The sequence below is a fragment of the Thamnophis sirtalis genome, unplaced genomic scaffold (assembly GCF_051295495.1).
Source record: "Thamnophis sirtalis isolate CommonGarterSnake01/CBP01778 unplaced genomic scaffold, rThaSir2_p1.2 scaffold_5, whole genome shotgun sequence".
NCBI classification, from domain to species: Eukaryota; Metazoa; Chordata; class Lepidosauria; order Squamata; family Natricidae; genus Thamnophis; species Thamnophis sirtalis.
The window spans coordinates 105,705,062-105,732,776 of record NW_028261385.1 but is presented as its reverse complement, the minus strand read 5'-3'; the positions used below and the strand labels follow the sequence as shown (position 1 = coordinate 105,732,776).

The window sequence follows — 27,715 nt, the reverse complement described above, 5'->3', positions numbered from 1 at the left end:
TCCCAAAACTATTCACTCTTGAAGCTGCTAGCTGAGGTTGCTGGGAGTTGTAGTTCAGCGGCATTCGTCGCAGCGCGATTCTCCAGTCTCATTTTAAACTCAGTGTAAACAATGTGCACGGTAGGGGAAGGAACAGCAAGAAAGCCATAAGGAAATCTTTTTCATAAGGGACGCAGTCGCAAGGAAGTCCGAAGATTGGATAAATCAGCGAAAACTGAGTCTAGAGCAGGTGAAAATCCTGAACTCTGCAAACAACAACAACAACAACAACCCATGAACCTGGGGAAATCTTTTCCCTTTGTCCTGGGAAAGACAGGACTGCGCGCGCGCGCGCGGACCGCCACTCGCGCAAGCGCACAAAGGACAGTAGGTGAGCGGGAAACCGCTTTTCCGCCTGGGGCCTAGCAGGGCTGGCGCCACCAAAAGGAGGACCGGAACGTGCCGTGCGTTGCTTGGCGGTGGCTCCTGCGGCGCGCTTCTTAATCAGGGTCCGGCGCCAAAGGGACGGGTGTGGACCAGGTAGAATTCGATCGAGAGAACTTGGCGAAGAAGCCTCCCGCCTGCGGGGATGGCAAGGGATGGAGGAGCTGCAGAAGGACCGCCCGCTCTGCAGTTGCGGCGCGGTGCCTTGGGGAGGGAGGGGCTGTTCCTGGGGGCCGAGTTGCCCCTATGGGCCTTTGACGTTTCGTCCTGAGAGTCTTGCCTACTTTCCTCAGCCCCCCGCCTGCCCCGCCCCCCCTCGCCTTTTGTCTTTCCCGCCTTTGTTTTCGACTCAGCATGCAGGAGCCTGGATGGGAGGAGCACGTTGAGTTTCTGAAACTTCGTGTTCAGGATTTTAACTTTTTGCAGCCGTTCCATCTCCTCTCCCTCTTAAGTGCAGATAGAGCGAGAAGAAAGGGTGACTCACCTCAGGACTAAAAAAAAATAACTCATGCTTAGGAGAGGTGGGAGGCAGGATTTGCATGAAGGGGTGTTCTGATTTTTTTTAAAAAAAGTCAGCTTTAGGAATTTGATAGTTGCAAAAGTTTGTTGGAATTGAATAGCATTGGAATTTTTCTCTGTCTCTGCAAAGACCCTTGCACAGAATTAAAGCTCTTTTCTGTTTATCTGATTATGGAATAACTGTTATTATCTGTGGTGGCACTGTCACGGATGTCAGTTATTATATTACTGGAGCTTTTCATGGTTCCTGTGCAAAATGAAAATCAATTCAGCAAGATCAGTGTCTGGATTACATAAAGCCATTAATGCATCATTCATAAATATTTACTGGGACATAGCTCTCATTACCTTGCTGGAGTTTATTTTGAAAATGAGAGTATAGCTTTTAAATATTAACAAGTGTACCTTGCTTATGTGTAAGATATTTATAAAAATTCCTGTATAATTGTTAAGTCCACATAGAATGATGTATCTGCTGAGAGTTATGTTTGTTGACTCGGGTAGTATATAAACAAATATAGCAGAACATACAGTTTTTAAATATACTTTTCAATAGGAATCAACCATTTGGAAAGGAAAAGCTGTGAAGGAAACTTGATCTTCTTGCCTGAAGTTGTTAGCTGTTCTTTGGTGTGCTTTTTACTGTTATCTGAATGAATGTCCCATTAAAAACAACCATAAGCTACGTAGATTTGATGCTGACTTAAATCACCAAATGTAAAATTATTTTTTGGAAAGGAAGAAGCTATGATCAACATTTCAAGCCACCATTCTATTTTTGAGTAGACTTATTCGTCCAACATTATTAGGTAATGACATACCACAGAGTTTGCTGTGAAATGTTTTTGCACTTCTGTGGTAGCTGTTGGTTGATTGGAGCAGCTCAGTGATTAAGATGAGATAAAAGAATTATCCTATTAAGAACTAATAGAAAACGTGTATATTTATAGTTCATAGACTTTTACTTGAGCATATTACTGTGCTGCAGAATGGTTTCATACATGTCCAAGAAATACTTACTTGGACCTTGATCTGACTTGACTGCATGTCTGAGTAATTTTGCCAGATCCTATAATATCTGTATTCCAATGCTTAAAGATAAATTTAAATATTTAAAACTTAAATTGGAAGTATTCCTATTAATAGCCATTAGTAGGTTTGGAATTATATTCTAGACAAAAATGATTAACTAAATTAAATATTCAAACGCTTGCCTCTTATGTGCTTGCTGTAATTTTTAAACATTATGCAAAATGGGAAGAGCAGATATTTCCATTTAGATTTGTTTTGTTTGTAGGATGCTGGGTGCATGTGGCATGCAGAAATGTCACCAAGAAATGCTCAGAAAGAACCGCGTATCACTAGCAAGTCAACTAGTATTGAAGGAACTAATGGAACATCTTATAGCAAAAGATATTATCACAGAAACAATGATGGAGATGATACAGGTGTGTTTGGTTTTATCATAACTGGGCTTAATTTTAATTACCCCAAGTGACTTTTGCTCTAACATTGTTTATGCTTTCAAATGTTAACATTGCATTCTTCATGAATTAATACCAGCAGTTTCGGGTAGCATATAGCGATATAACTAAACCCTTATAGATGAATGAAAGTTTATAGTGTCTTGATTGATCATCTGTGGTGAGAATTGCTTCTAAATATAAATGGAAATGCTTTATAAGTGGAACATATTTTTCTCTTTTTTTACTTTTAGTCCATCAGCACTGAAACTAATAGAAAGAGAAGGTTGCTTGGTAAATTTTCTGTCTTACAAGCCACATTGCAGAGTAAGAAGTAGAAGAGGAAATAAGTTTTATCATGCAGTGCTTATATAAGTAATCAAAATATAGCTATTAACCTCTTTTCTCAATAGTTCTCAAAAGTTAATTTTTAAAATCGTTTGCATCATTAAACATAGTAACTTAAATTATTGGAATGGTTTTGAAATATGAATATTCCATATTTTTCCTAAATTGCAATTGTCTTGCTGTGTGTTGATGAAAATTTGACCAATATATTGTAGGAATGTAAATGTTTGGAAGCAATATAATTTTCTAGCTATCAAGCTGGGAGACAAACTCATCAATAACAACCAGATTTATTTCTATTCCTATTTATTAAAACAACAAAAACTATGTTATATAGAATGTTAATATTTATGAGATCTAATCTGAACTTCTTTATGTGTCAGTGTGCATAATTGCATGACAAACATTAAAATTATTATGTAAGCTTTTTATTGTCACTATCTTAAGCATTGTATATTCAGTGAAACAGAATAAATATTTAATATTTATATTTCTCATCTGTGAGTTTTTCTGGGTATATAATATTTGATAGCCAATTTGGTATAGTGGTTAAGGCTTAAGGCTAGAAATCAGGAGACTGAGTTCTAGCACCACCTTAAGCACAAAACTGGCTGGATGACCTTGGACTGGTCATTCTCTCAGCCTTAGGAAGGTGATAGTGGCAAACCACCTTTGAAAAACCTTGCTGAGAAAACTTGTCCAGGTAGTCTTGGTGAATAGGACATGATTGAACAGGAGAACAAAAAAATTAAGGTACCTTTTGTGAGACTAAAGGTAATAGTATAGGAAAAAGATTAATGAAAACTATGAGCATTGAGTTGACAAAATATAATTAATTGGAATATTAGATTTAGTGATTTATTTTTCACAGTTTTGATCCCCCCCTCTCTTTGAGAAGGAATCTGGTTGGTATACAATAAAATGCTAAAATATAAAAACAGCACATCATCTTTCTAGTATTATTCCCACACGCACAGTGTCTGCTTTTCGGATTGACAAATGCCATCTTGCATGATCAGATGCAGCATCCTGGTCATATCTGCATTTTGACAGATGGCTATAGATCCATTGGTTGCATAAACACCACCTTGACTGACTGACTGTTGCCTGCGTCTGATCTTGGTTTGATCTGTGCTCAGCTTATCACTGCCCTAATAGGCGGGTAGTATTCATCTATAAAAACAGCGTATAAGAATTAAAAATGAAATATAATTAGAATTTAAAAGGAAGCAAGGATGATTGAACCGGTTAAAAATGGATTAAAAATGTGACGGGAGAGTTCTCAGGGCTCCAACCAGACCCACAGCTGTGGGCCCTTCTGAGAGCTCCCAAGCAAGATGTGCAGAGCCATGTTTTAACTCCTTTTCAGAAGACCAGGAGAGTGGGGAGATTATTCCACAGGGCTGGTGGGACGGCAGAGAAGACCCTTCCTAGACTCTGCCAGTCGAAATTCTCCAGGGGTCTGCAATCTTCCCTACCTAACTAGGTGGGATGGGTAATGATAACAACAACAACAATAAATCAAAAACATATACCAGACTATCCCTCCTCCTTTACATGGAGGTTCTGTAGCTGTATGGAAAAACACCATCTGAAATAGAATTACTGCTCAACACTGTCCATATATATAGCCAAAATGTTGCAATGGAGTTTGGTTTGGACAAATGTGCCATACTCACTATCAAACAAGGAAAAATAGTGAAAACTGAAGGAATCAAGATTTCCCAGAAAAATAAAATTAAGAGTGGGTGAAGATGAGTACCACAAATACCTGGGTATCCTTCAAACTGACAACATCAAGCACACTAAAGTCAAGAAAAAGATTAGAGGTGAATACAACAAGAGAGTGAAGATCTTAAAGTTCAAATTCAATGGAGGAAATACCATCAAGGCAATCAAAACCTGGGGCAATTCCAGTCATTAGATACACCGCTAGAATAGTGGACTGGACTCAAGCAGAACTAAAAGCAATGGATAGAAAGACCAGAAAACAATGACAATGAATCATGCCTTCATTCTTGCAGTGATATTGACGGACTCTAACTAACAAGGCAAATAAGTGGGCATGGATTGTTGCAAGTACATCAGACGAAAAAAGGTCTTTGGAAGAATATCTAAAGGCAATGAAGAAGATGCACTGAAATTACTACACGTACTGACTATTGGAGAGACCAAACTGGCCAACAAGAAAGACCAAATGACAAACGGAATGGAGGCATGAGAAGACAAAGCACTAAATGGCCAGTACATTTAAAAAAAAATCAGGGAAAGCAGATAATAACAGGACTTGGAAATGGCTAAGAGCAGGAAAGTTGAAGGACACCGAGGGACTAATTCTGGCTGCACAAGACCAAGCCTTAAGGACAAATACATAAAAATCTCAAATTGAGACAACACCAACAGACAGTAAGTGCTGCCTATGCAATGAAGCTGAAGAACAATGAACCACCTGCAAGAAGATTGCCCAGACTGACTACAAACAACAGCATGACAAAGTAGCAACAATGGTGTATTGAAAGATCTGCAACAAATATCATTTGCCTGCAAGCAAGAAATGGTGGGACCATAAAATAGAGAAAGTCAAAGAAAATGAAGAAATTAAATTGTTCTATAATTTTAGAATTCAAACATACAACAACCCAGACTTAACAATTGTCAATAAGAAAGACAAAAAAAGTCTGCATAGTGGATATGGAGACAGCAGAATAGAAGAGAAAGAACTGGAGAAGATAACAAAATACCAAGCCCTACAAATAGAAATAGAATGACTGTGAGAAAAGCAAGCAAGGGTAGTACTGATAGTAATAGGTGCTTTGGGTACAATCCCAAAACAACTGGAGCACCACTTTAACACCACTAGCATTGACAAATTGGCCATCAGTCAATTGCAAAAGGTAATTTTACTAGGAACAGCTTCCCTCCTGCGATGATGTCTGTAACACCTAGATCTACCTATCCTTGGTAAGGACTCGATAGATAGACAAAATGCCAAATCCAGTCTTAAATCTGGCTGATGGTGTGATGATTGTTGAAGATTAAATCAATAATGATAATGATAATCATCAAACAAAATCTACCAACTACTAACAACAACATCAACAATAACAACAACAACAATAATAAGGAGGAGGCTTTATTTTGGCAGCTCAAGAACAAGCCTTAGCCACAAACTGCATGAAGGCAAAAATTCAACATGTTACCATCAACAGCAAATGTCTCCTGTGTAATGAAAAAGACGATACAGTCGATCACTTGATCATTGGGTGCAGCAAAATTTCACAAACTGACTACCTACAACGCCATGACCGCGTTGCTAAGATCATTCACTGGAAATTGTGCCAAAAGTTTGGATTTGAGTACAGCAAAAATCACTGAGAATATCAGGTTCAGAAGGTTTTAGAGAATGAGAAAGTCAAGATCTTGTGGGACTTCAGAATCCAGACTGATAGGCACTTGGCCCACAACACACCTGACATAACAATAGTTGAAAAGAAAAAAGTATGGTTCATTGACATTGCAATATCTGGAGATGCACGAATTGAAGATAAACAGCAAGAAAAAAATCACAAAGTACTGGGACTTGCAAATTTAAGTTGAGCGACTGTGGAAAAAGAAATTGTGTGTTGCCCCGATTGTAATTGGAGCCCTTGGAGCAATACCTAAAGGGCTACCTCGCTATTTAGAAAATTTAAATTTATCATACTTGAACATTCTGATTCTACAAAAAACTACCCTACTTGGAACAGCTTATATCCTCCGACGTTACCTTAACAGTTCCTAGGTCCTTGGTTAGGACTCGATCTGTTGAGCTACCAACCAGCCTCAAAGGCTGTGAATCTCACCAAAGATTAACCACATCATAATAATAACAATAGCAATAATAATAATCACCATCAAACAAAATCTGCCGAGTTCAGATCCTTTGGAGGGACTTGATAAGTGGATAAAAATGCCAACTCCAGTCTAAACATTATGGTTGGACTGTGCGGCCAACCATAATAATAAACTACCCTGCTTTGGAACTGTCTTTAATCTTAGACACTATATTAATCATCCTTAGGCTGTTATGACTTGTATTGTTAAGTCTTACACTGTGAATCTAATTATAACATTAATACATTTAACACCATCAAACAACAACATCAGCCTATCCTGGGTTTTTGGGAAAGATTTGATAGGTGGATAAAAATCCAGTTTAAATGTGTGGCTGACCATGGCCATCCCTAATAAGTTAACTGGCAAAGTTTCATTATTGCAAGCAATGTTTTGATGACAAAGGTGGTGATAATATCCTCTAGGTCTGGATAGCTTTTTGTTGTTATTGCTGCTGTTTAATATTCTTTGAATTGTATGTATTTTCGCATGCAGGCGAAGTCTGGAAATTTTAGCCAAAACATAGAATTCTTGAATTTGCTTCCGAAGAGGGGCCCCAAAGCCTTTTCAGCCTTTTGTGAAGCTTTACGAGAAACTAAACAACAGCACTTGGAAGAAATGCTCTTGAGCACTATCCCCTGCCATAGGATTGAGGCTGTAAAGGTAAGGTAAGGGAAAATATAAAATTAAGGAGTACATTTAGTGTTAGTGATTCCATTTGCTTTTTCATGCAATACTAGTAGGATATTTTCAATCCCCCTTGATCCTGTGTATTCAGCTTCCTAAACTTAGAAAGTTAATGTTTCATAGAGAAGATGTTTGGCTTAGTTTTCATTATAAATAGTTTTACAAGCATTGGGAGGTTGGATCTAATTGCATCTTCAGGCAAACAAATTTTAGAACTGATATATTTCATTAGGACTGTACAGTGGTATGCACACACTTCTTGCTGTGAAGCTATTTTTCTTATATTTTGAGAAGTATTTACCAGGAATTGTTTTGAAACTCATGGTGATTTAAGATTAAAAGTGAGAGAACCATTATTTCAGCCATTCCAATTTGTATATTGGTTTAATATGAATTTATAATTAGTAGATTTAAGAAATATCATTTTATTCTTTACTTTAGATAGTTAAAATAACAACAAAGTAGGGATACTTTTGAATTCTTCGGCAATAAATCTATATTATAGCTATTCAGCCTTATCAGGACAGATTTGACAATGAACAGAACTAAAATTACATGGAAGGTACCAGCAAGTTCAGTAAAATGCTTGTGATGTATTTTTCCAAATCCGGAGTGAATTGTTTAGAATTTAGAGAGTTCGATTTGAGATTTTTGAAGAGAATGAACATGAACTTCCCACTTTTCATTCTGCTAGGACAGGACAGAAGGCATCATTAGTAGTAATAGTTACTACTAGTTACTACTAATTAATAATATTAATTTATAATTTAATAATAACAATACCAGCTAAAGAACAGCAACTTTACTGTTTACATTGTTATGAAGAGCTAATAATTGGACACAAACTGAACTGGACAGTTTGGATTGAAAAACAAGAAAACTGACCATTCGCTATGCATTACATTTCCATAAGGACATTGATAGAGTTGCTTCAACAGTGAGATGAGTGGCATATAAATTTAATAAATAAATAGAATATACCTGTTCTGCAGAAATGGAGATTTATTTCAGTGTGTATGAAGGCCAACAACAGCTAAAGAATTGGCAGCTGTGACTTCAGGTTTTGAACAGATATAATAATAACAATCATTTTTTAAAAAATAAATACATATTTATTACATTGATGTGCTGTCTGATTCCCACTGACTCTGGATAGTTTGTTTAAACTTTTGAAAAACAAAGAACAATACAAAAATAACATTTAAAAAGATTAAACAGTATATATTTTTATACAAAGATCCAGATTAAACAGCATATATTTTTATACAAAGGTAAACCTGATCTGAGTCATTACAGAATTATAGGAGGTAATACATAAATACATTTGTGCATGCATCTGGTTGAGGGAATGTGATTAAGCATAGCAGTCAAATTTGATTCAATAGGAAAACATTGATTCAAATTTGATTCAGTAGGAATCTATTGCATGGTAAGTACTGTGGGCAGAACTGTCAATAGTTTCTGATTATTGCTCATTGTATGACTATATTTTGCGAACTAGCTGGCTTTAGGGAATAATTTATATCCATGTGTATATGCACACATAATTGCACTAACATAAATAGTGGGAATTTTTTCATCTTTTGTCCCCATCTCTCATCTGAGGATTTATTTGACAACCACAGTGACATTTTGTGATATTTTCATAGTACTTTCTGGTCTTTTTCAGCGACCTAATTGCTATGATGAAAGTTTTCCGTTTCCAGTGCCTGAATCCTGTGTATCCCAGAAAAGACTATATCAGAATAATGGTAAATTTATAATACAATTTGCCTTTGTTACAGCATGTCATTATTTCATAGACTTGCAGAATGTACCAAATCTGACATAAGAACAAATATGTAAAGAAAAAAAATGCTATTTTTGTAATATATCTATTTACTAGTTTGGGCCTGTAAATTTAGAAATGTCAAACATTTTTTAAATTAGTATATTAGGAAAAAATCTCTAAATCTTTTAATAGGAACAAGTCTGAAAAAATTTAGTCTCAGTATTTTTAATATCAACACTGAGCATGAAGTATGTTTCTAAAAGCCCAGTGACAATAGGACCTAGAGATAATCCAGTTAGGTTTTATTATTTTGATTCCAGGCCATGAAAAATAGTTCTGTGTCTTAGTCTATTTCCTTGAACAGATCTGGACAGCTGTGACTTGTGTGCTTAGGTTTTTTCTGTCTTAGTGATGAGATGTGGGAGTATCTTACATAATTTTTGCTTTATACTGTATTCCCCATACTATAATATGGGGAAATCAATATCCCTGTATAAAATTATAGCACTAGCAGATACATGTAATAGCACTAGCAGATAGATAAATAAAAACTTATACATCAATGAATGCTAGGTTTTTTTTTAATACTCTTACTTTTACTAATTGGTTACATCAATTATTTTCTCTTAACTTTATAAGACAGGTATGACCTTTCAAGCATTTTTGAAATCACATACATGGTTTCCTAATCTGTGCTACAGTTCTGTGTAAGAGTGTGCTCAGAGATATTGGGGTAGCTTGTAAAATCTAAGAGGCATTGGGATCTGGTAAAGTATTATTCAGACTTAGTCCCTGAAATATCATCTAATACAATTTTTGACATTTGAATAAAAAGTTGGTCTGCAATTTCTAAAATAGGAAAGACATTCTTGTACTTTCTTCTTGTGGTATTAGTTTCATCTGAATAATTTTTAAAATTTGATTTCCAGCATGTTTCTTTCAAATATGGTTTATTTTTTTAATACAATACAATTTTTTAAAAAAGAGAAAATACTTCGGAGGTTGACATCTTGTTTTCACATTCTTGTCCACGCCTTTTCTTTAATACAGGTCCTGGTTGAGTTGTTTTTGGAACTCCCAGACTACAGTCCTGACTGAAGGATATACAGAAATCAATATCCCTGTATAAAATTATAGCTTTTGAAGGAATAATGAAAGAACAATGAAAAACAATCCAAATTTAATGCTCGGGATTTAGCTGTATCCCACTGAGATTTTAAATTGCAAACTGTTTTACTAGCTAATAATTATATAGATTATTCATTGGATGAGTCTACTATTCATATCCCATGGCTATGACTGTAGCCTAGACATATTCACAAAAGTTAATTGGCTCATTTTTCGTTGTTAACTTGTGATATAAACATAGATTTATATACTGCAGAAAATGGAACAAAATGAAGCTATTTAAAGAATGTCAAGTGTTATACATGTGTTCAGAATACATGAGTTAGAGTTATTTAATGCTGTAGGCCATCATAAATCAAGGAAGAAAGCACTGGGTCCTCATGCTGAACCCAACAACAGATCTCCTTTTCCCCCAAATCCTGATCCTTGTTGCCAGAGACTTCTGTCTAATTTGCTTGCGTCTTGTCCTTGAGGAGCAAGCATGACGGTGAAATACCAGTTTGTCCTAAGGTGGTGCAATAACTTTACTAATGACTCCCAGCGAGAAAACCTCTCCCTTCCTGATATTATAACATATAGTATTTTAAAATATTACATACTCTGCACAAATTTTGTTGAAGTTTCACGTTTTTAATTTGTACTTCATGGTAACCTTACTCTTGATACTCAAAATAGCTCAACTAGTTTAGAGGGCTATTGTTATTTAAAGGAAAAGTTCAGTTGAGAGATAATTTTTGATGGAACTCTGAGAGATGGGTTAAATTTGAAGCACTTGGATTGCAGTATTTCAATAAGGAAAAGAAACATTGCATTACAGTACAAGTAATCCTTGATTTAAGACCACAATTGAGGGCCAAATTTATGTTGCTAAGCAAGTCAGTTGTTAAGTGAGTTGCCCCATTTTATAGTTTTTCCAGTTATTAAGTGAATCACTTGGTCATTTTAATGAATCTGGCTTCCCCCATTGACTGCTTGTCGGAAGCTGGCAGGGAAGGTTACAACCGGTGATTACATGACCCCAAGATGATGCAACAGTCATAAATATATGCCAGTTGCCAAGTTTCTGAATTTTTTGACATGACTATGGGGGTGCGGCAACACTTATAAGTGTGAAAACTTTTTTCAATGCTACTTTAACTTTGAACAGTTCAAACAAGTGGTTGAAAGTTGAGGACTACCTGTAGAATACTTTTTAATACATTTGATAGAGGTAAAATGCTTAGATTAAGAAATGCATATACTGTATAGTTTTTTTTTCTTAAATATCCTCACCTTACCGTAAATCTAATGTTGCTACACCATGGCTTGCTTTGCTGTGGAGCCCTTTACATATTGGTATTTGGTTTGCAGCAGTGCCAATGGAGCATTCATTAGATGATGGAGATGGCCCTCACTATTCTCTGGTGAAACCATGCACTCTAGAATTTTATCGCACGCATGCACGCTCGGTAAGTAAATTGGAAAGTGGACATTGATAATTCCTTTTGCTGTTTTTCATAAATAGGTCTGGAGTTTTTTCTTTGCAGGAAAACAGTTAAATAGAGGGCTATGTGAAAAACTGCCCTCACACAAAATGTAGCATTTTCTTTTTTTCATATATGATTATAAAAATTTAAGTAACTGAAAATTCAGAATAAAAATGGAGGGGAGGTAGGGTTAATCAGTCTGGGTTGATTGGATCTTCTGCTCGAGCCAGAGGTTGGACTAGAAGAACTGCAAGGTCCCTTCCAACTCTGTTAATTCTGTATCTGATGAATCAAGAAGAATGTTTCTCAAACTCTGTCCCACAGACTGCCATTGTTCCCAAACAGCTCAAAAGTTCTGCAAGCTAAAAAAATAATCACTAGAAGACTTAGAAGGCTGTTCATAGTTAATGAGCTTTTGAATAAAAGCATTGGGGATTCTACATTTTCCTTCAACATAATTTTGCAAAAGTAAATTATCAGCAATTGCTTTAACTAAGATCAAATATAAAAATAAACAACGTTATACTGATCCTATTTAACAAATCTTACTCCAGACCTAAATGAGTACACAATCATATCCAAACTCATATTTCTCCTTAAGGTTAATAAAACATTGATTATTTATTTATTTCCATGTATTGAAAATTACAGGTATTCATTTAAAAAAAATAGTTTTGTACAGTCTGGAAATATGAACTAATACTAAGTGTTTTAATTTTATATTTTGATTTGTCTTTGACCCCTGGTAGAGAGAGTTGTATATTTTCAAATCAACTTGTGATTTTACTTTCATTGAATATACCAAGAAACTAAATGAATATAGATAGATAGATAGATAGATAGATAGATAGATAGATAGATAGATAGATAGATAGAGTTATATTTGTGCTGATAAATAAAGGGAGACTAGTATAGATCTATTTCAAGCTATTTAGCTCTCATCAGCTAGGTCTCATTTGGGTTTCTGTCGTGATGGACTCTTGTGACGAGCCGATTGACAGATAATGGGAGCTGTTAGCTTCCTCCCAGGGGTTGTGACACTATATATATATAGTTGTATTTGTGCTGATAAATAAATAAAGGGAGACTAGTATAGATCTATTTCAAGCTATTTAGCTCTCATCAGCTAGCCATACCCTTACTGGGATTCGAACCTGTGCTATATTACTCTGTGTGTGTGTGTGTGTGTGTGTGTGTGTGTGTGTGTGTGTGTGTGTAGTATTTGTGCTGATAAATGCTACACAAATGTAGCAAAGGAAACAGTAAAATATTGGGCTTTCTGTCTGGATGGTCTCTTGTGACGAGCCGATGGACAGAGAATGGAAGCAGTTAGCTTCCTCCCATAATTGGGGCATACCAGGGGTTGTGACTTTAAATATATATACCGTATTTTCACGACCATAAGCCGCACTAAAAATCCTAAATTTTGATCCAAAATCGGCAGTGCGGTTTATAACCCGGTGCGCTTTATATGTGGAAAAAGATCTCCCAGCTGCTTTGCTCCTCGCGACTGCAATAGATGTCCAGAGGCGGCTTTTGGGGCTGGTGGGGATTGGATTTCCGGCTCGGTGGCCCCTGTCGCTTCTGGACGTTGTGGGGAGCCGAGGAGAGTGTGGGGGGGAGCGCGCGGCGGTTCTTGGCGCTCCGAGAGGCGGGAGAGGCGCGCGGTTTGGTTTCTCCTCCCTGGGCGTCGCGGCGGCGGCCCCGGGCGCGCCGATCCCCGTGTTTTTCGCATCGGGGCATGCTCTTGCAGCACGCCCCGATGCGAAAAACACAGAGATCGGGCGACGTCCAGGGAGGAGAAATCAAACCGCGCGCCTCTCCCGCCTCCCGGAGCGCCAAGAACCGTCGCGCGCTCCCCTCCACACTCTCCTCGGCTCCCCACAATGTCCAGAAGCGACAGGGGCCACCGAGCCGGAAATCCAATCCCCACCAGCCCCAAAAGCCGCTTCTGGACATCTGTGGCTCCCGGCGCTCCAGGAAGCACCGAAAGCAGCTGGGAGAAGCGCGCGGCTTGGTTTCTCCTCCCTGGACGCTGCAGCAGCAGCCCCAAACTCACCGATCCCAGTGCCTTTCGCATCGGGGCGCGCTGCAAGAGCATGCCCCGATGCGAAAAACACAGAGATCGGTGAGCCCGGGGCCGCCGCTGCGACGTCCAGGGAGAAGAAACCAAGCCGCGCCCCCCCCCCCCAGCCGCCCTCGGCGCCCCCCGGAGCGCCAAGAACCCTCGTGCCGCTCCTCGCGATGTCCAGAAGCGTCGGGAAATGTGCGGCTTATAACCCGGTGCGCTTTATATGTGGAAAAAGTTAAAAAAATTAACGTTAATTGATACTGCGGCTTTTAATCCGGTGCGGCTTTTGGTCGTGAAAATACGGTATATATATATGTTATCTTTGTTTAATAGGCATACAAGTTGAAATCATACCCACGAGGCCTGGCTCTTATCCTTAGCAATGTGCATTTCAGCAAAGAGACTGATCTAGAGTTGCGTTCTGGAGGAAAAGTGGACAATGCTGTTCTAGATACACTCTTCAAGCATCTTGGATACCAGGTGGTTGTAAAACATGATCAGACTGCACAGGTAAGTTGAAAAATGTGACAATTGTGACAAATGTTTGCATAGGTTTCACGAAATTTATTTTCCAGAATTGGCTGTTTTTAAGATAGCATCTAGATTATATTAAAATGAACATATCCTCTTAGAATTCTTTTATATTATAAAATTTTAATTATCTATAATATTGTTTTTAACTTCCATTTCTTAATTGTTTCATTATAACAATTTTATTTCTTTATTTCCATATAAATATATATTTGAATCATTGACATAGATTTTCAGATTTAAATTTAAAAAATTGAAATTTTTTTGGGACTTTCGATTGAAAATGATATAACATCATGAGCACTTTTAGAAACTATGCTCATACGTTTTCAATTTTGTTCATTCCTGGATCCTTTATCTCCTAGTTATCATGTTTTTGGGTGATTATTTCCTCTAATTTCCAACTTTGTTTTCCTGTATGGTTTAAGAGATTTCTGATTAGGGATAATTTTTTGTCCTCAGCAAATGAAAGAACAGTTGGAAATTTTTTCCAAGCATCCAGTTCACCAAAACGTAGACTCCTGCATAGTATCACTTCTTTCGCATGGCATAGAGGGTGGAGTCTACGGAGTGGATGGGAAGCTACTTCAGGTAACTCAATTATATGCAGATTCCTTCTTTGTTTTGGAATGTGATCATGCAGGGAATCTGAGGATCAGACTGGCTATCATGGAAACAATCAAGCCTTAAAAAGCTGTAACATGTTATGATATTCTGCCTTAAAGTAGAATGGAAGATATTTTGGTGAAGGAGAAAGAAATGGAGGGGAAAAAACTGGGTAGAGTAGATATTATGCTTGCATTGTAATAATTAAAAAAATATGGAGCCTTTATATTCTTTGAATCACTATACAGTAAAATATTAAAGTAATAAAATAAAATATATAAAATGATAATATAATCAGTTTAACAATTCCCTTTTAAAACACTCAGTTACCTTGTCTTGTTTCTTTTCCAGCTGCAGGAAATTTTCAGTCTTTTTGACAATGCCAATTGTCCTAATCTTCAGAATAAGCCTAAAATGTTCTTCATCCAGGCATGTCGGGGAGGTAAGTGATTGGGGAGGGTGACCTGTGATTCACGACAAACATTCCCGTTTGCACGCTTGTGGTCACCTCTCCTCTTTACTTCTCTCAGGTATAAGCGGAACCCATTTCACCTCCCTGCCTTGCTGTTGCCACTACCTCTCTCTGTAAGTGGTTCTCGCTGTGCATGGCTTTGGTCAGCAACTTGCAGACCTTGCAGTAACATGGAAAAAGAAGAAGGAGATTTGTAATCTCCACTTCTTGCATGTATATGGGGGGCACTTAGCCCTACTAACCGCACTCCAGTTGAGATTGTGTGCTGGAACTTTCATTCTTTCTCTCTTTGGCCAGCATTCTTGTTTTTCCTACTTGTGCTGAACTTTGATAGATTGAATGAATAGTAGTCTGAGTTCACCTTGTGCAAAACATTATGAATAGTTTGAAAAAGTTTGCTATTTTGCATTTTTGTTTGATTCAGATGCAAGGGGGAGCAGCTGAATTTAAAAGACTGTTAAGATCCAGAGGCATCCTAAAACATGTCTCTTCTAATCTGAATGTAAAACAAGTTATAGGAATGTAAGAAAAAAAGAATATAGAATGTAAGACTGATCTTAGCCAGATTATATCATACTCAAATGATTATAACTGATGTAAGGACTGGGGATGATTCAGCAGATATTTTTATCTGATTAGAATTTGTAGGAAATATTTCAGTTGCTAAACACAAACATATCACCATAATCTTAAAGGATTCCTAGGATTTTAAGTAAAAATATCCAGAGTGAAAAATAAAATCAACATGAATAATATAGACCAATAAGCCAACAGGCATTATAATTCCAAATTATTCCCTAAATGCTGTCTCATAAAATATGTCAATTTATCCAATTTAGGGAAAGATTAAAGCTGGTGCACCTAATTTCTGGAAAGAGGTTGTTCTGTAAAATAGGGTCATTGCTGTGGAATAGATTTTTTGGACTTCAACACCCTCATCTCACAAAAGTAGGGAACCATCACTTTTTCCTGGAAAGCCTGTATTGGCAGGATGATTCTGGTGAAAGGATCTGATGTGTATTTTAAAATTAGGACTACTATCACTAATTGTGGCTAGTTATCTTGAAAAGGAGGAAAGTTTTAATAAATATAGAAGTCTAAATTCTCTGTGATTCACATTTAGAAATTGTTAGTAGTGTCAGTAGTATACTTGGCTTCATGGAGAAATTGAACAAGGCTGCCGAGATGAAGTTAATTTCACCTAGGCAGCCTTATTCAATTTCTCCATGAAGCCAAGCAGCAGAGAGCATTGACTCCGTCTTATGTAAGTACATATCTAAAGCTTTATTTTTTTCCCCTTTATATCTACAGCAACATTATACCTTCCATTACTACTTATTGCATTAAAGATTATTTCCCTCTGATGAAACTTCAGACAGCATGCCTGCAGTACAGATGAACTTTGTGAAGTAAATTAGAAACCAGCGCCTAGAAAATCTGTTTATGTAGTTCCCCAGAGGCTTACCTTAAATGTTTGCCTTTTATAGGGAATACATTTTAGACTTGAAAAAGGTTTTATAGGGAATAAAGGTTGAAAAACTGATTGGACATTTTTAATAGGGCACTTAAATGGTCCTTAAATTTAAATTTATTTTTTTTAGCCAAGTTTCAGATCTTAGGAGAATACCGATGCTACTCTCTGATGTGCAAAACCAGAATAGAGCTAGTGTTCTATTACTGTGCCAGGGCTGCAGACACCTTGTTTAAGGTAATATATGCTTTTGAGATATGTGTAAAGAAAACTTTGGTATTACAATAACACTTCTTGATAAAATTAACCTGTTAAACTTAAGCAAGTTTATTTAAGGCACACACAGTTTCATAATATATATCTGTTGCATAAACATTTGAATTAATTTGTAACATAATTATTATATTCCATTTTGTGTTGAAATTCAAGTGCTACGGATCATAACTGAGGGGAATTTACCACTAAAACCAGGGATATCTCATCAGGGAAAGCAGGAATCCAGTATGTGCCTTGCATAGAACAACCATGAACTGGATGCAAATCCCCTGGGCTATGCACTAGTGTGGTTGAATAAATGGTATTATTTATTATTGTATTATTTTACAATATTTTGGACCACTGCATTACCGCACAACTCCTAGAGGTTGCAGTATTTCTATTAAAAATAATAAAGCCAGTACATAAAATGACAGTGAATATCAAATTCTCTGTGGTGTCTGTTAATAGCAATAAGCTGTGAATTAAAAGCCATATGAAACAGTTGTGTCTTCTGATAATTCCAAACAGCACACTATAGTTTATGAATAAAATATGCTATTAAAGAGAATCCTGCAGTTATTTGTGCACTATCTTGCTTTCAAATACAGATCTAAATGCATTGATGGCAGGATTCATATTAGTATGTTATGAGGATTTTTTTTAAAAATCTCTCTAGAAGTATTTAGGAAATGACCAAAGGTAGAAGGAGAAAAAGGACCTCATCATATCCTTATATTGGGAAATCAAGCACTCTGACTAGGTGACTTTAAACATTTCAAAATTACTTACTTGGTATAATTATAAAAATTGAAGAAGTGGAGGCTTATAAAATATGTTGTTCAAAAATGCCTCTGTGGCTTATTCTGAAGATAATTTTCGAGTGTAGTAAAGCAAGTAGAACTTATATTTGTTTCTTTGACCCAATTTTAATTTAATTTATTAATTTGCACTGTCCAATTTAAAGTTAACTATTTTAGTTTGTTATCCCTTTTACATCCACCTGTGCTACATTTTTCAGTGAATAATAAATTGGATCAAGAAATTTGGCTAGGACATGAGTAAATAAAATCAGGGTTAATCTTTTAACTTACCATAGTTGGAAGTAATGTACAGAAAGATAGCCCAAGCCAAACCCTAAACCACTTAATGGCTTAAACTTGTAATGAAAGTCAGGAAACTAGACATGCATGGTGTATACCATGACTCAGAAGCCACAATAATTAGATGAACATTTTGTGCTAAGCTAGAATCTGCCAAGCAACTTTATGCTATAGCATGATTTGTGAACATAGCCTCAATTTCTTCTGTTAGGGTTAAGGTTGAAATGGAAGGTCTTAGAAGAAACAAATTTGGGATCTATGTTCCTTTCTCTCTGACACTCATTGTGGAAATACTGGATTTGCGAAACTGTTAGAACTAGGAAAGGAAAAATACCAACGAATGGAGAGCTGCTTGGAAGAAGAAAAATGCTTTCTTTTGCTTGACATGGGGTGTGTCTTTTCCTAGGGATTATAAGTGTACCCCAAACGTGTTGGATACTGGTATCTTTCTTCTAATTTATCTTCAGAGGATTGATCAGAGACACAAATGTTTAGTAAGCTAGCACCAGCTTTCATAATTGGAGTTTTTTACTTATCTCCATACATCTTTATTTATTACTAAAGAGTTTAATGCATGGATAACAGTTTATTTGCACTAAAGGAGAAAAAAATCAAGAATTTTTTTACAACCTAGCTTGTACATTCTAGTTTCACTCAGGAATTCCATCTCCAAGAAATTAAATGTTTGACTTAAAAGCTGACTAAATGACTTTATGTCATTATGCAAACCTGACATTTGATGCTTATTTTGATTACCATATTGTTACATTGTCTAAACGTATGGAGGCTTGTTTGCCTTACTTTGATCCAATCTTCCATAGCACACTGCTGTTGCTTCAATATTGCAGTTCCCACTGTGAGGCGTTCATCTGTCCACTAGCTGCTGTTTCCTTCCCAGTAGGTGTGGACTGGCTCCTGCTGTTTAGTAATCTTGCAGCTGGAATGGAGTGGTTATGTCTATTCTACAGTCTTGCTGCCAGTCAATATTGAATGCTTGGATTTATTTCATTTTAAAGGGGAAGGGAAAAGAAGGAAGGTTAATTTAGTTAGGAATAACAAAGGTCAGCAACAGCTCCTTGCTTTCTCTAGGGGCATCTTATGATTTCACCATTATTATGAACTGGTTTGAAACTGATTGTATTAAATATAAATCGCAGTAGGGTAAGTATGCAATTTAATAATAGTGTGCATAAAGCAATTTCAAAACACTTGGCACTGTGAATCCAGCTGTATGTATAGCCTTATTAATACCTGGCATGCAACAAGAACAATGAGCAAGAGAAAAACCCAAAATAAAATGGAAGTAAATAATGATAAAAATAGCTTTGAAAATATGCTAATAGTCTAATAACCATTTTTGGTGGTGTGTGGGGAGCTTACACATTTAGTAAAACTAACACTTATCTGGACTGAATAGAAAAGAAAAGATTTTTGGAGCAAAACTAGCTGAATTTGGATTTGCTGAAAGAATAATTAAAAGAAAGGAAATATAAAGATATACAGAGTATAAGCTGCTTTCTCCAACTGAAGCTCTTGAAAATAAGGTTACCTAGTTAAAAAAACCACTTTTGTGGAGCAGAGAATATGAGAAAGACTTAATATTTGAAACATCTGATGAGAGCTGTGGTTATAAATCAGCTATTCCCCCACCTCATTTTTCTTGCTTTGATATATTTTCCATAAATAGAAAAAGAAGGTTTTTTTAAATCCTATCTCTATTTTTAGAGCCCTCAGAAGGCTAACTTTTCATTTTTCAGGAATGCTTATGGTGTCTTTAGGTTCACTGACAAAAGGGCGACCCACAAAATGCACGCCCAACGAAACCGCGGTGACAAAACCGCGAGTCCTAAACCGCCGACAAATGAGCGCTGAAGTGCGCCGACAACAGCGCGCTGACAGAAGCGTGCTCTAAACCTGACCCTGACGCTAACCCTTACCTTAACTTAAATCGTGCTTCTGTCAGCGCGCTGTTGTTGGCGCGTTGATGATGTCGCGGTTTTAGCGCCGCAATTTTGTTGGCGCGCTTTTGTCGTGCGCGCATTTGTCGGGTCACGGTGTCTTTAAAGGGTACCATAAATTAATAATTATTTAAAACTATTAAAGCAATATTTAAAGTAAATACTTAAACTGACAAGTTGTTAGATGAGTATTAAGGGAGATAATGGCATTTATGATGATGCATATAAATATCTGGTTATGTATACTCATGAAAATCAGGTGATTGAAGCGCTCTGGATTGTTTTTAAGCATTTCTGCATACATACTCAAAACTGAATTCTCAGTTTGCATGGTGCAATAATAAATCTGAGCAATGTTGAAAACTTTTATTTTTAATTCCAGTTGTAGACTTGGCTTGTTTGTAAAACGCCTGCATGTAGGATTTCATGCATGTGTACATTCTTTATCCAGCACCATATTGATCGGAAAATGTTCCCTTCATATTTTCTTTTTTGTTAAAAAAAAAAAGTATAGAGAGCATTTCCCACAGCTGAAAATTCCTAAAAGTCTTGGAAATAGCAACCACAAAGAGTGTATTAGAAACACTGGTGACCTTTCTTTAACTGTTGGAAATTGGATACAATAAGTATGGAGGGAGGCTGGCAGCAGTTGGTAATTTTAAGGTAGTCTGTAGCTCTATATGCAATTCATGTGTATTAGGAATCTATGGTGCCTTCAGAATTCCCCGTTATTACAATCTGATCTATGATGGCTGGTTGTCACAATATAATATAATGTTTAAGTCTAGCATAAAGTGAAAGTTTAAAAAAAAATACAGAACTAGTAGCAAAATTAATAGCTTATAGTTTTAAGATAACTGATGTATATAAGCTGAACAAACAATAGCTAGAAGTTTGAGAAATAATAGCATAACTATAAAATGACTGAATTACAGTCAGTTAGATTTCATGCTTTTACAGCTGAAAATAATGCTCAATTAAGATAATTGTAGTTTGTATAGTAAGATGATACTGAAAAGGTTTACAACATTAGAGACTGCAAAACTAAATATAAAAGTTGGAATAAAAATGCAGTGTAGCAATACTATTAATCAATTCTTGCCAAATCTTTCTTACTTCTGGTGCAGAATGTAACTTCATAGGTTATGGAGGGGATATTCAGAAAGTAATCAAGAAATATAAAACTGATCTGTATGGCTTGGCAATTTAGAAAATAAAGAATATCAAAACTGCCAACACTGTTGAATGAGCAGTAGAGAAGGTTATGCTTCATAGTTTTAACTTGTCTGTCATCGCAAGGGCACAGTTGTTCTGGGAAAGATATCTTCCGTCGAGTTCAGTTGAAGGGAAAGTATTGTACTGAGCCAAAATAAAAGCCCTTCTATGGGAAAAAACGTCTAGATAAGTACTGGGTTTTACTTTGCCCTTTAGACTTCCATGATTTTTTTAAAAAAAGTTTTGCATTTAAATTAGATTGGTACTCAATATCCATTGTATACTGACTATTAGTGGTTTTGACTTGCTCATAGCCTAAGGCAGAGGTGACCCACTACCAGGCCGTGGCCTCTTCGGAACTGGGCTGTGCAAGCCACTGAACAGGGCATGTGCACATTGACTTGCATGAGTGGCAGGCTGATGCATGTGCAGGTGTGCCAGCCCGCTGCTTGCGTGGGCCAGTTCTCCTTGCCCTGCTGGGCCACCAAGCTGTAAAGGTTGGGGATCACTGGCCTAGGAAGGGTAAGTGGTAGAGAATAGTGATTAATGTTGGTTTCTTCAGTAAAATTGCTTTAGATTAAGATTCATCTCCCAGCATTAAACTGGACAAGGTCCACAAGTGCAGGTTGGAAGATAAACTTAATTGATCACTACAAATGTGAGATCCTTGGTGCTCTCTGAACTTGGCTGTTTTGTGGCAGATGTTTCATTACCAAACTAGATAACATTATCAATGCTATAAGAGAGTGGAGTTTGCTTTCATTTTATATACCAGTGGCTTGCCTTGTCAGTGTTGGTGAGAGGGATCTTGGTAGTTCCTTGATCAGGCTTTGTGTTTACTGTTAACTTATTTGTCTGCATTGGTAGTTCCTTGATTGGTGTACTGACTGGGGTACCAGCACCGACAAACAAGCTAAGTGTAAACAACAGCCTAATCGGGGAACCACCAGGATCGTTCTCACTGACAGGGCAATCCACTAGTATATAAAATAAGAGCAAATCCCACTGTCTCCTTGCACTGATGATGTTACCTAGTTTGGTAATGAAATGTCTGCAAGAAATCCATCAAGCTCAGACAGCATCAAGGACCTCATAGTTCCAAATGAGTTACGAATATTCTCTTCTATTGATCTCTATAAATTGTACCAACTTTAGCTAGTTGGAGCTATAATAACTTCCTTTGCTTAAAAATAAAAAAAATTCACAGTAGCAACAAAATCTTTGCTTGTTTGGGGCAAAATAGCTTCCATGAGTTTTGGATGCCTGAATTTGGAAGATTACGCCCAGATCAGTGGTGGGTTTCAAAAATTTTTCGAACCTACTCTGTGGGTGTGGCCTCCTTTGTGGGAGTGGCTTGCCAGCCATGTGACCTGGTGGGAGTGGCTTACCGGCCATGTGTTTTATTTCTGTCTGTCTGTCTGTCTGTCTGTCTTTCTCTCTCTCTCTCTCTCTCTCTCTCCTCTCTCCTTCCTTCCTTTTGTCTCTCTGTCCCTTTTTCCTTTTTTCCTTTCATCTCTCTCTCACTTTTTCTTTCTTTTTTCTTTTTTTTCTTTCTGTCTTTCTCTTTCTCCCTCTGTGTGAGTCTGTCTGTCTGTCTGTCTGTCTCTCTCTCGCTCTGTGTCAGTGGTGGGTTTCCAAAATTTTTGGAACCTCTTCTGTAGGTGTGGCCTGCTTTCTGGTGGAACCTCTTCTAACCGGCTCGGTAGATTTGACGAACCGGTTCTACCGAACTGGTGCGAACTGGTAGGAACCCACCTCTGGCCCAGATATTTAAAATGTGAGACCTGTTTCCTTACAAAAGGTTTGGTTTGAGGGTTTTAATAGTTTATTTTCACTTATATTGAGCTAGGGTTACCAAGACACAGCTAAGTCCCATTGGGGTTCTAGAAACGATTCTTACATCATCTGGGTAGAGCAGAAAAGAACTATGCAGGAGGAATGGGGCAAGTATGTTTAATACCCTTGTGCGTTAGAACAGCACTTGATAAATGGCCATAAGGGTTGCATCTGACTTTCAGGGATCTGCTATTGTGAAGAGAATGACTAAGAAACAACAAGTATTAATTAACTGGAGAGGCTTGGTTTTTCCCAGACACAAGTCATAGAGTCAAGTGTGGACTTAAGTCATGAGAAAATGCATGCAGCAAACTCTAGTGTGTATCTCTTGATTAGATGTTGCAAGCACTGATCAGTCATGGATTGACCTCTCCCTAAAGCCAGCCTGTCTCTCCAGTAGGTGGCTTCCTTCTTCTAGCCAATCTCTTAACTTCCACTAAAAGCTTCTGACAGAAAATATCCTAAATAAACTAAAGGTCTGCAATTTACCAGTCATGTCTCTTCCTTACTTTTGACATGGGTGTTGCATATACTTTTAATCTTATCTACCTCATATTTATGTGCTTGTGAATGCTGTACAGGGCGGGGCATAACCTTTTCCTAGGGGGTCACAGCAACACTTGTAATAACAACACAAATAATTCATACACCATTCGAAAGCCCATCAAAAACTGAGTTTATTGACACGATTTAATAGTCAGTATGACCACCATTAGCCCTTCGAACAGCATTCAAACGATGTGGATAAGAACACAACAAATCTTCAAACAGTTCCGTTCGATTTTCCAGATTTTTCAACACAGTTTCCAAATTCATTCTCAAAGTTTCAACCGAAACAAATTTAACATTTAATAGCTCATTCAATTCAGTTTTTTATGGGCTTTAAAATGAGGTGTCGCGGAAGTTGTAAACTGCTGTCGATCTTGCTGTGACCCCCTAGGAAAAGGTTATGCCCCGCCCTCTGGAAAATCTGGAAAATCGAACGGAACTGTTTGAAGATTTGTTGTGTTCTTATCCACCTCGTTTGAATGCTGTTCGAAGGGCTAATGGTGGTCATACTGACTATTAAATCGTGTCAATAAACTCAGTTTTTGATGGGCTTTCGAATGGTGTATGAATTATTTGTGTTGTTATTACAAGTGTTGCTGTGACCCCCTAGGAAAAGGTTATGCCCCGCCCTGTATAATGTTAATAAGAGGACTATTTTAAGAAAAGGTGGTTTATATCACACACAGCAATAGCATTTAGACTTATACACTGCTCCATAATGCTTTACAGCATTCTCTGGGCGGTTTACAATGTCATATTGCCCCCCAAAATCTGGGTCCTCAGTTTACTGACCTTGGAAGGATGGAACCTTGAACCCCGTCAGGATCAAACTCCAGGCTGTGGGCAGAGTTTGCCTGCAATACTGCATTCTAACCATTGTGACACAGGACTACCAATAGCAATAGCAATAGCAGTAGACTTATATACCGCTTCATAGGGCTTTCAGCCCTCTCTAAGCGGTTTACAGAGAGTCAGCATATTGCCCCCAACAATCTGGGTCCTCATTTTACCCACCTCGGAAGGATGGAAGGCTGAGTCAACCCTGAGCCGGTGAGATTTGAACCGCTGAACTGCTGATCTAGCAGTAGCCTGCAGTGCTGCATTTAACCACTGCGCCACCTCGGCTCTCTCTACCGGTGAATACATATATGAAAGTCTGTGGTGCAATGAGTATGCCTGTCATTTAACAAAGATATAGAATAGAGCTGCGTGGGGTTGATCATCTGATCTTTTTTTCTCTTGTTAGATGAGACAGATCGAGGAGTGGATCAGATAGATGGGAATGACCGGGCCTGTTCTCCTGGTTGTGAAGAGAGTGATGCCAACAAGAAGGAAAATCCCAAGTTACGCCTCCCCACCTGCTCTGATATGATCTGTGGATATGCCTGCCTGAAAGGTATTTTGGATAATACAAGTGCTGTCATATTGTCACATTATTTCTCTTGTTATGCAGCTAAGGTATTACTATTTCTTTTTCCTTTAATTGGCTTTTTTTTTTTTTTTATAGGTACAGCTGCTATGAGAAATACCAAACGTGGATCATGGTATATAGAAGCTCTCACGTCTGTGTTTGCTGAGGATGCCAGAAACACACATGTAGCTGACATGCTGGTCAAGGTGGGCAGGGATACTATGCTTCATTTCTTTTTATGTTCTGTCTAAATTTAAGGTAGTTGTTTGTACTAAGTATATGCAGAAAAAAAACAACTTTTCTAATGGTCCATGCTTGAATCAAAGCACTTGAGTTTCAGATAGCAGCATGAGGAGGGGGATGGCAGGTAGGGAAGGAAGGAGCTGAGAAGAGAGTACGGAGTGGGAAATGGTGGTTGGATAATCACTACTACTACCAGTGTCCCTAGCTTTAAAAATAGCATATCCAACTAGTCTGCCTTTCTGCCCTCTTACCTTTGCAGAGCTTTCCTTTCCTTTCCTCTTATACTGCTCTTAGAGTCAAAAATGTCAGCCATGGTAACTAAGGAAGGTATGGAAAGGAAAGTCCTGGGAAGATAGGATGAGTATGTTGCTTGAGTGGCTCCCTTCCCCAATCTAGCCATAATTGTTGCTGATGTCCTTGACTTCAAGAGCAAGATAAGAGACATAGCAAAAAAGGTGCTGGAGAGGTAAGCACAGGCTCTGCAGAGGAGAAGGTGCACGATACTTATTGTGTTCCTCACTGGATTTTATCTCAGCCAAAGCCTAAAATAATCAAGCTCTTCTTTGGCCCAGGTTTGCCAAACTGCAGCTCATCCAAAATGGTCCAGCAGAACTTCTGAGACACAATGTAATGGGTGCGAAACAAAGTACATTTTTTTTTGTAGCTATCTACGTTTTTAGATAAATCTTTTGTTACTTTCTGTCTTGCAGGTGAACAGACTGATCAAACTCCGTGAAGGCCATGCCCCTGGCACAGACTTTCATCGTTGTAAGGAGATGTCAGAGTACTGTAGCACTCTCTGCCAAGACCTTTACCTATTTCCAGGGATAGATGCTGAGAATTAATTATATTGTTCTTTTGACAATGAAATCCTTTCCCTGTTCCTCTTCAGTATTCATGAAATACTTCTATACTTGTCTGTATATGTTTATGATCTACAGTACCTTCCTTCATGGCTGTAAGATGAGTTAAAACTTTCTATGACAGTGAAAACTTGACTGATGAGTTATGGCTATTTGCTTTCTTGTTTTTTGTTTTTTAACCTGAGATGTCCTAAGCTATAACCTGTAAATAAATAATGCCTGGCCCTATCAAATTTTTTACGCTGTTTGCAGACTTTGCTAAAATTACTCTTTAGAGTAAGATTTGGCCATCGTATTGGGGTTTTTCTCCCCATGTACTAAAAACAGACTGATGGGGAGCACTTTAATGATTTTATGTGAGTGTTTGTAGAAAATGTGAGTTTGAAAATTCATGTAATTATTTTTATAAAGGAAAAGATATAAACATTTTTTTAAAAGTTACACGTTGAATTCTTTTTTAATTTGAATTGATGTTTGGTTGCCCACAGTAGTAGCCTTGAAAGGGAACCTTAACTCTAAAAATGGAAGCTTTGCAGACTATGAAGGCCAATTTAGAATGGCAGGCCAGTACTAAAGTTGCTTTATGCATATAGAATTCAAGCAGTCACTAAATCACTAATTTTTGTTACAAAAAATTAATATTGCTGGTTACAATATTTCTTACAGTGAAATTTGATCATTCTTGTAGAAAATTGAGAGCAGGTCTTGGAAATAATCATAGTGTTTTTTTCATTCTCTAAGATACTTCTGGTTACATAAAACTATGTGTTTCTAAGTTGTAATAGCTTTAGCTTATGATTCCGAGTGTTCATAATATTTCCATTCTGCATGATACTATCTGTTTATCTAATCCTGATTTGAAGTTATACTGAAGACTTTACTAGACAACATAAGTACTGTATGCTGCCATGGATTAACCTACCTTTATCCTGTTCTGATTGCCTGTTCTTTTAATGTAGAACAGGAAATATTTTGCTCTTCTGCTTGTAAGGATGCCTAGACAGGCACAGGATAGAAAGTAGAGGAAGACTTCAAAGCCATCATTTTTCAGAATCTAGTTCTACTACTGTCCCTTGGGTGGGACCTATCATGTCTTTGACTTCCCAGTGGTCTTTGGAAGTAAAGGACAACAAGGCCCAAGACAGTTTTCTTGGTATGTGTGAATTTACCCTTTAATGACATAACAATTCAGGCACTCAGTAGCTCCAGAATTAAATTGGTAGCCCCTGGACTTGCTGCAGTGTTTGAGAAATAGTTATTTTTCTCTATTTAAATTGAAACCTTTGAAAATATATTTGGAATATTTTGTGCTCTTTTTAAGAAAAACGTATTTTTGTATTTTTAAAAAAAGTGTTTCTGCAACCAAAGTGACAAGTTTTTTAAATCACTGCCTATATATTGTATATAAATTGCTTTGATATATCCCAAAATAAAAAGTAATCTCATTTTCCTA

The 27,715-nt window shown here is 37.3% G+C and overlaps 1 protein-coding gene across 4 annotated transcripts; it reads left to right on the top strand.

The window, feature by feature from the left end:
* The first annotated feature begins 148 nt into the window (after positions 1–148).
* Positions 149–27,715, top strand: CASP2 (caspase 2). Of its 4 annotated transcripts, none has more exons than XM_014063696.2 (12): positions 377–519; positions 1,681–1,751; positions 2,240–2,390; positions 7,122–7,289; positions 8,983–9,064; positions 11,563–11,660; positions 14,083–14,259; positions 14,743–14,871; positions 15,238–15,328; positions 24,992–25,141; positions 25,253–25,362; positions 26,110–27,715. In XM_014063696.2, exons 3-12 carry the CDS (start codon positions 2,241–2,243, stop codon positions 26,242–26,244), a joined length of 1,290 nt encoding a protein of 429 aa, XP_013919171.2. In that variant the 5' UTR covers positions 377–519; positions 1,681–1,751; position 2,240; the 3' UTR covers positions 26,245–27,715. The 4 variants fall into 4 exon arrangements, with proteins under 4 accessions (XP_087572533.1, XP_013919171.2, XP_013919167.2 ...); XM_014063692.2 differs by having other exon boundaries at positions 1,499–1,751; XM_087716407.1 differs by lacking the exons at positions 377–519; positions 1,681–1,751 and adding an exon at positions 149–370.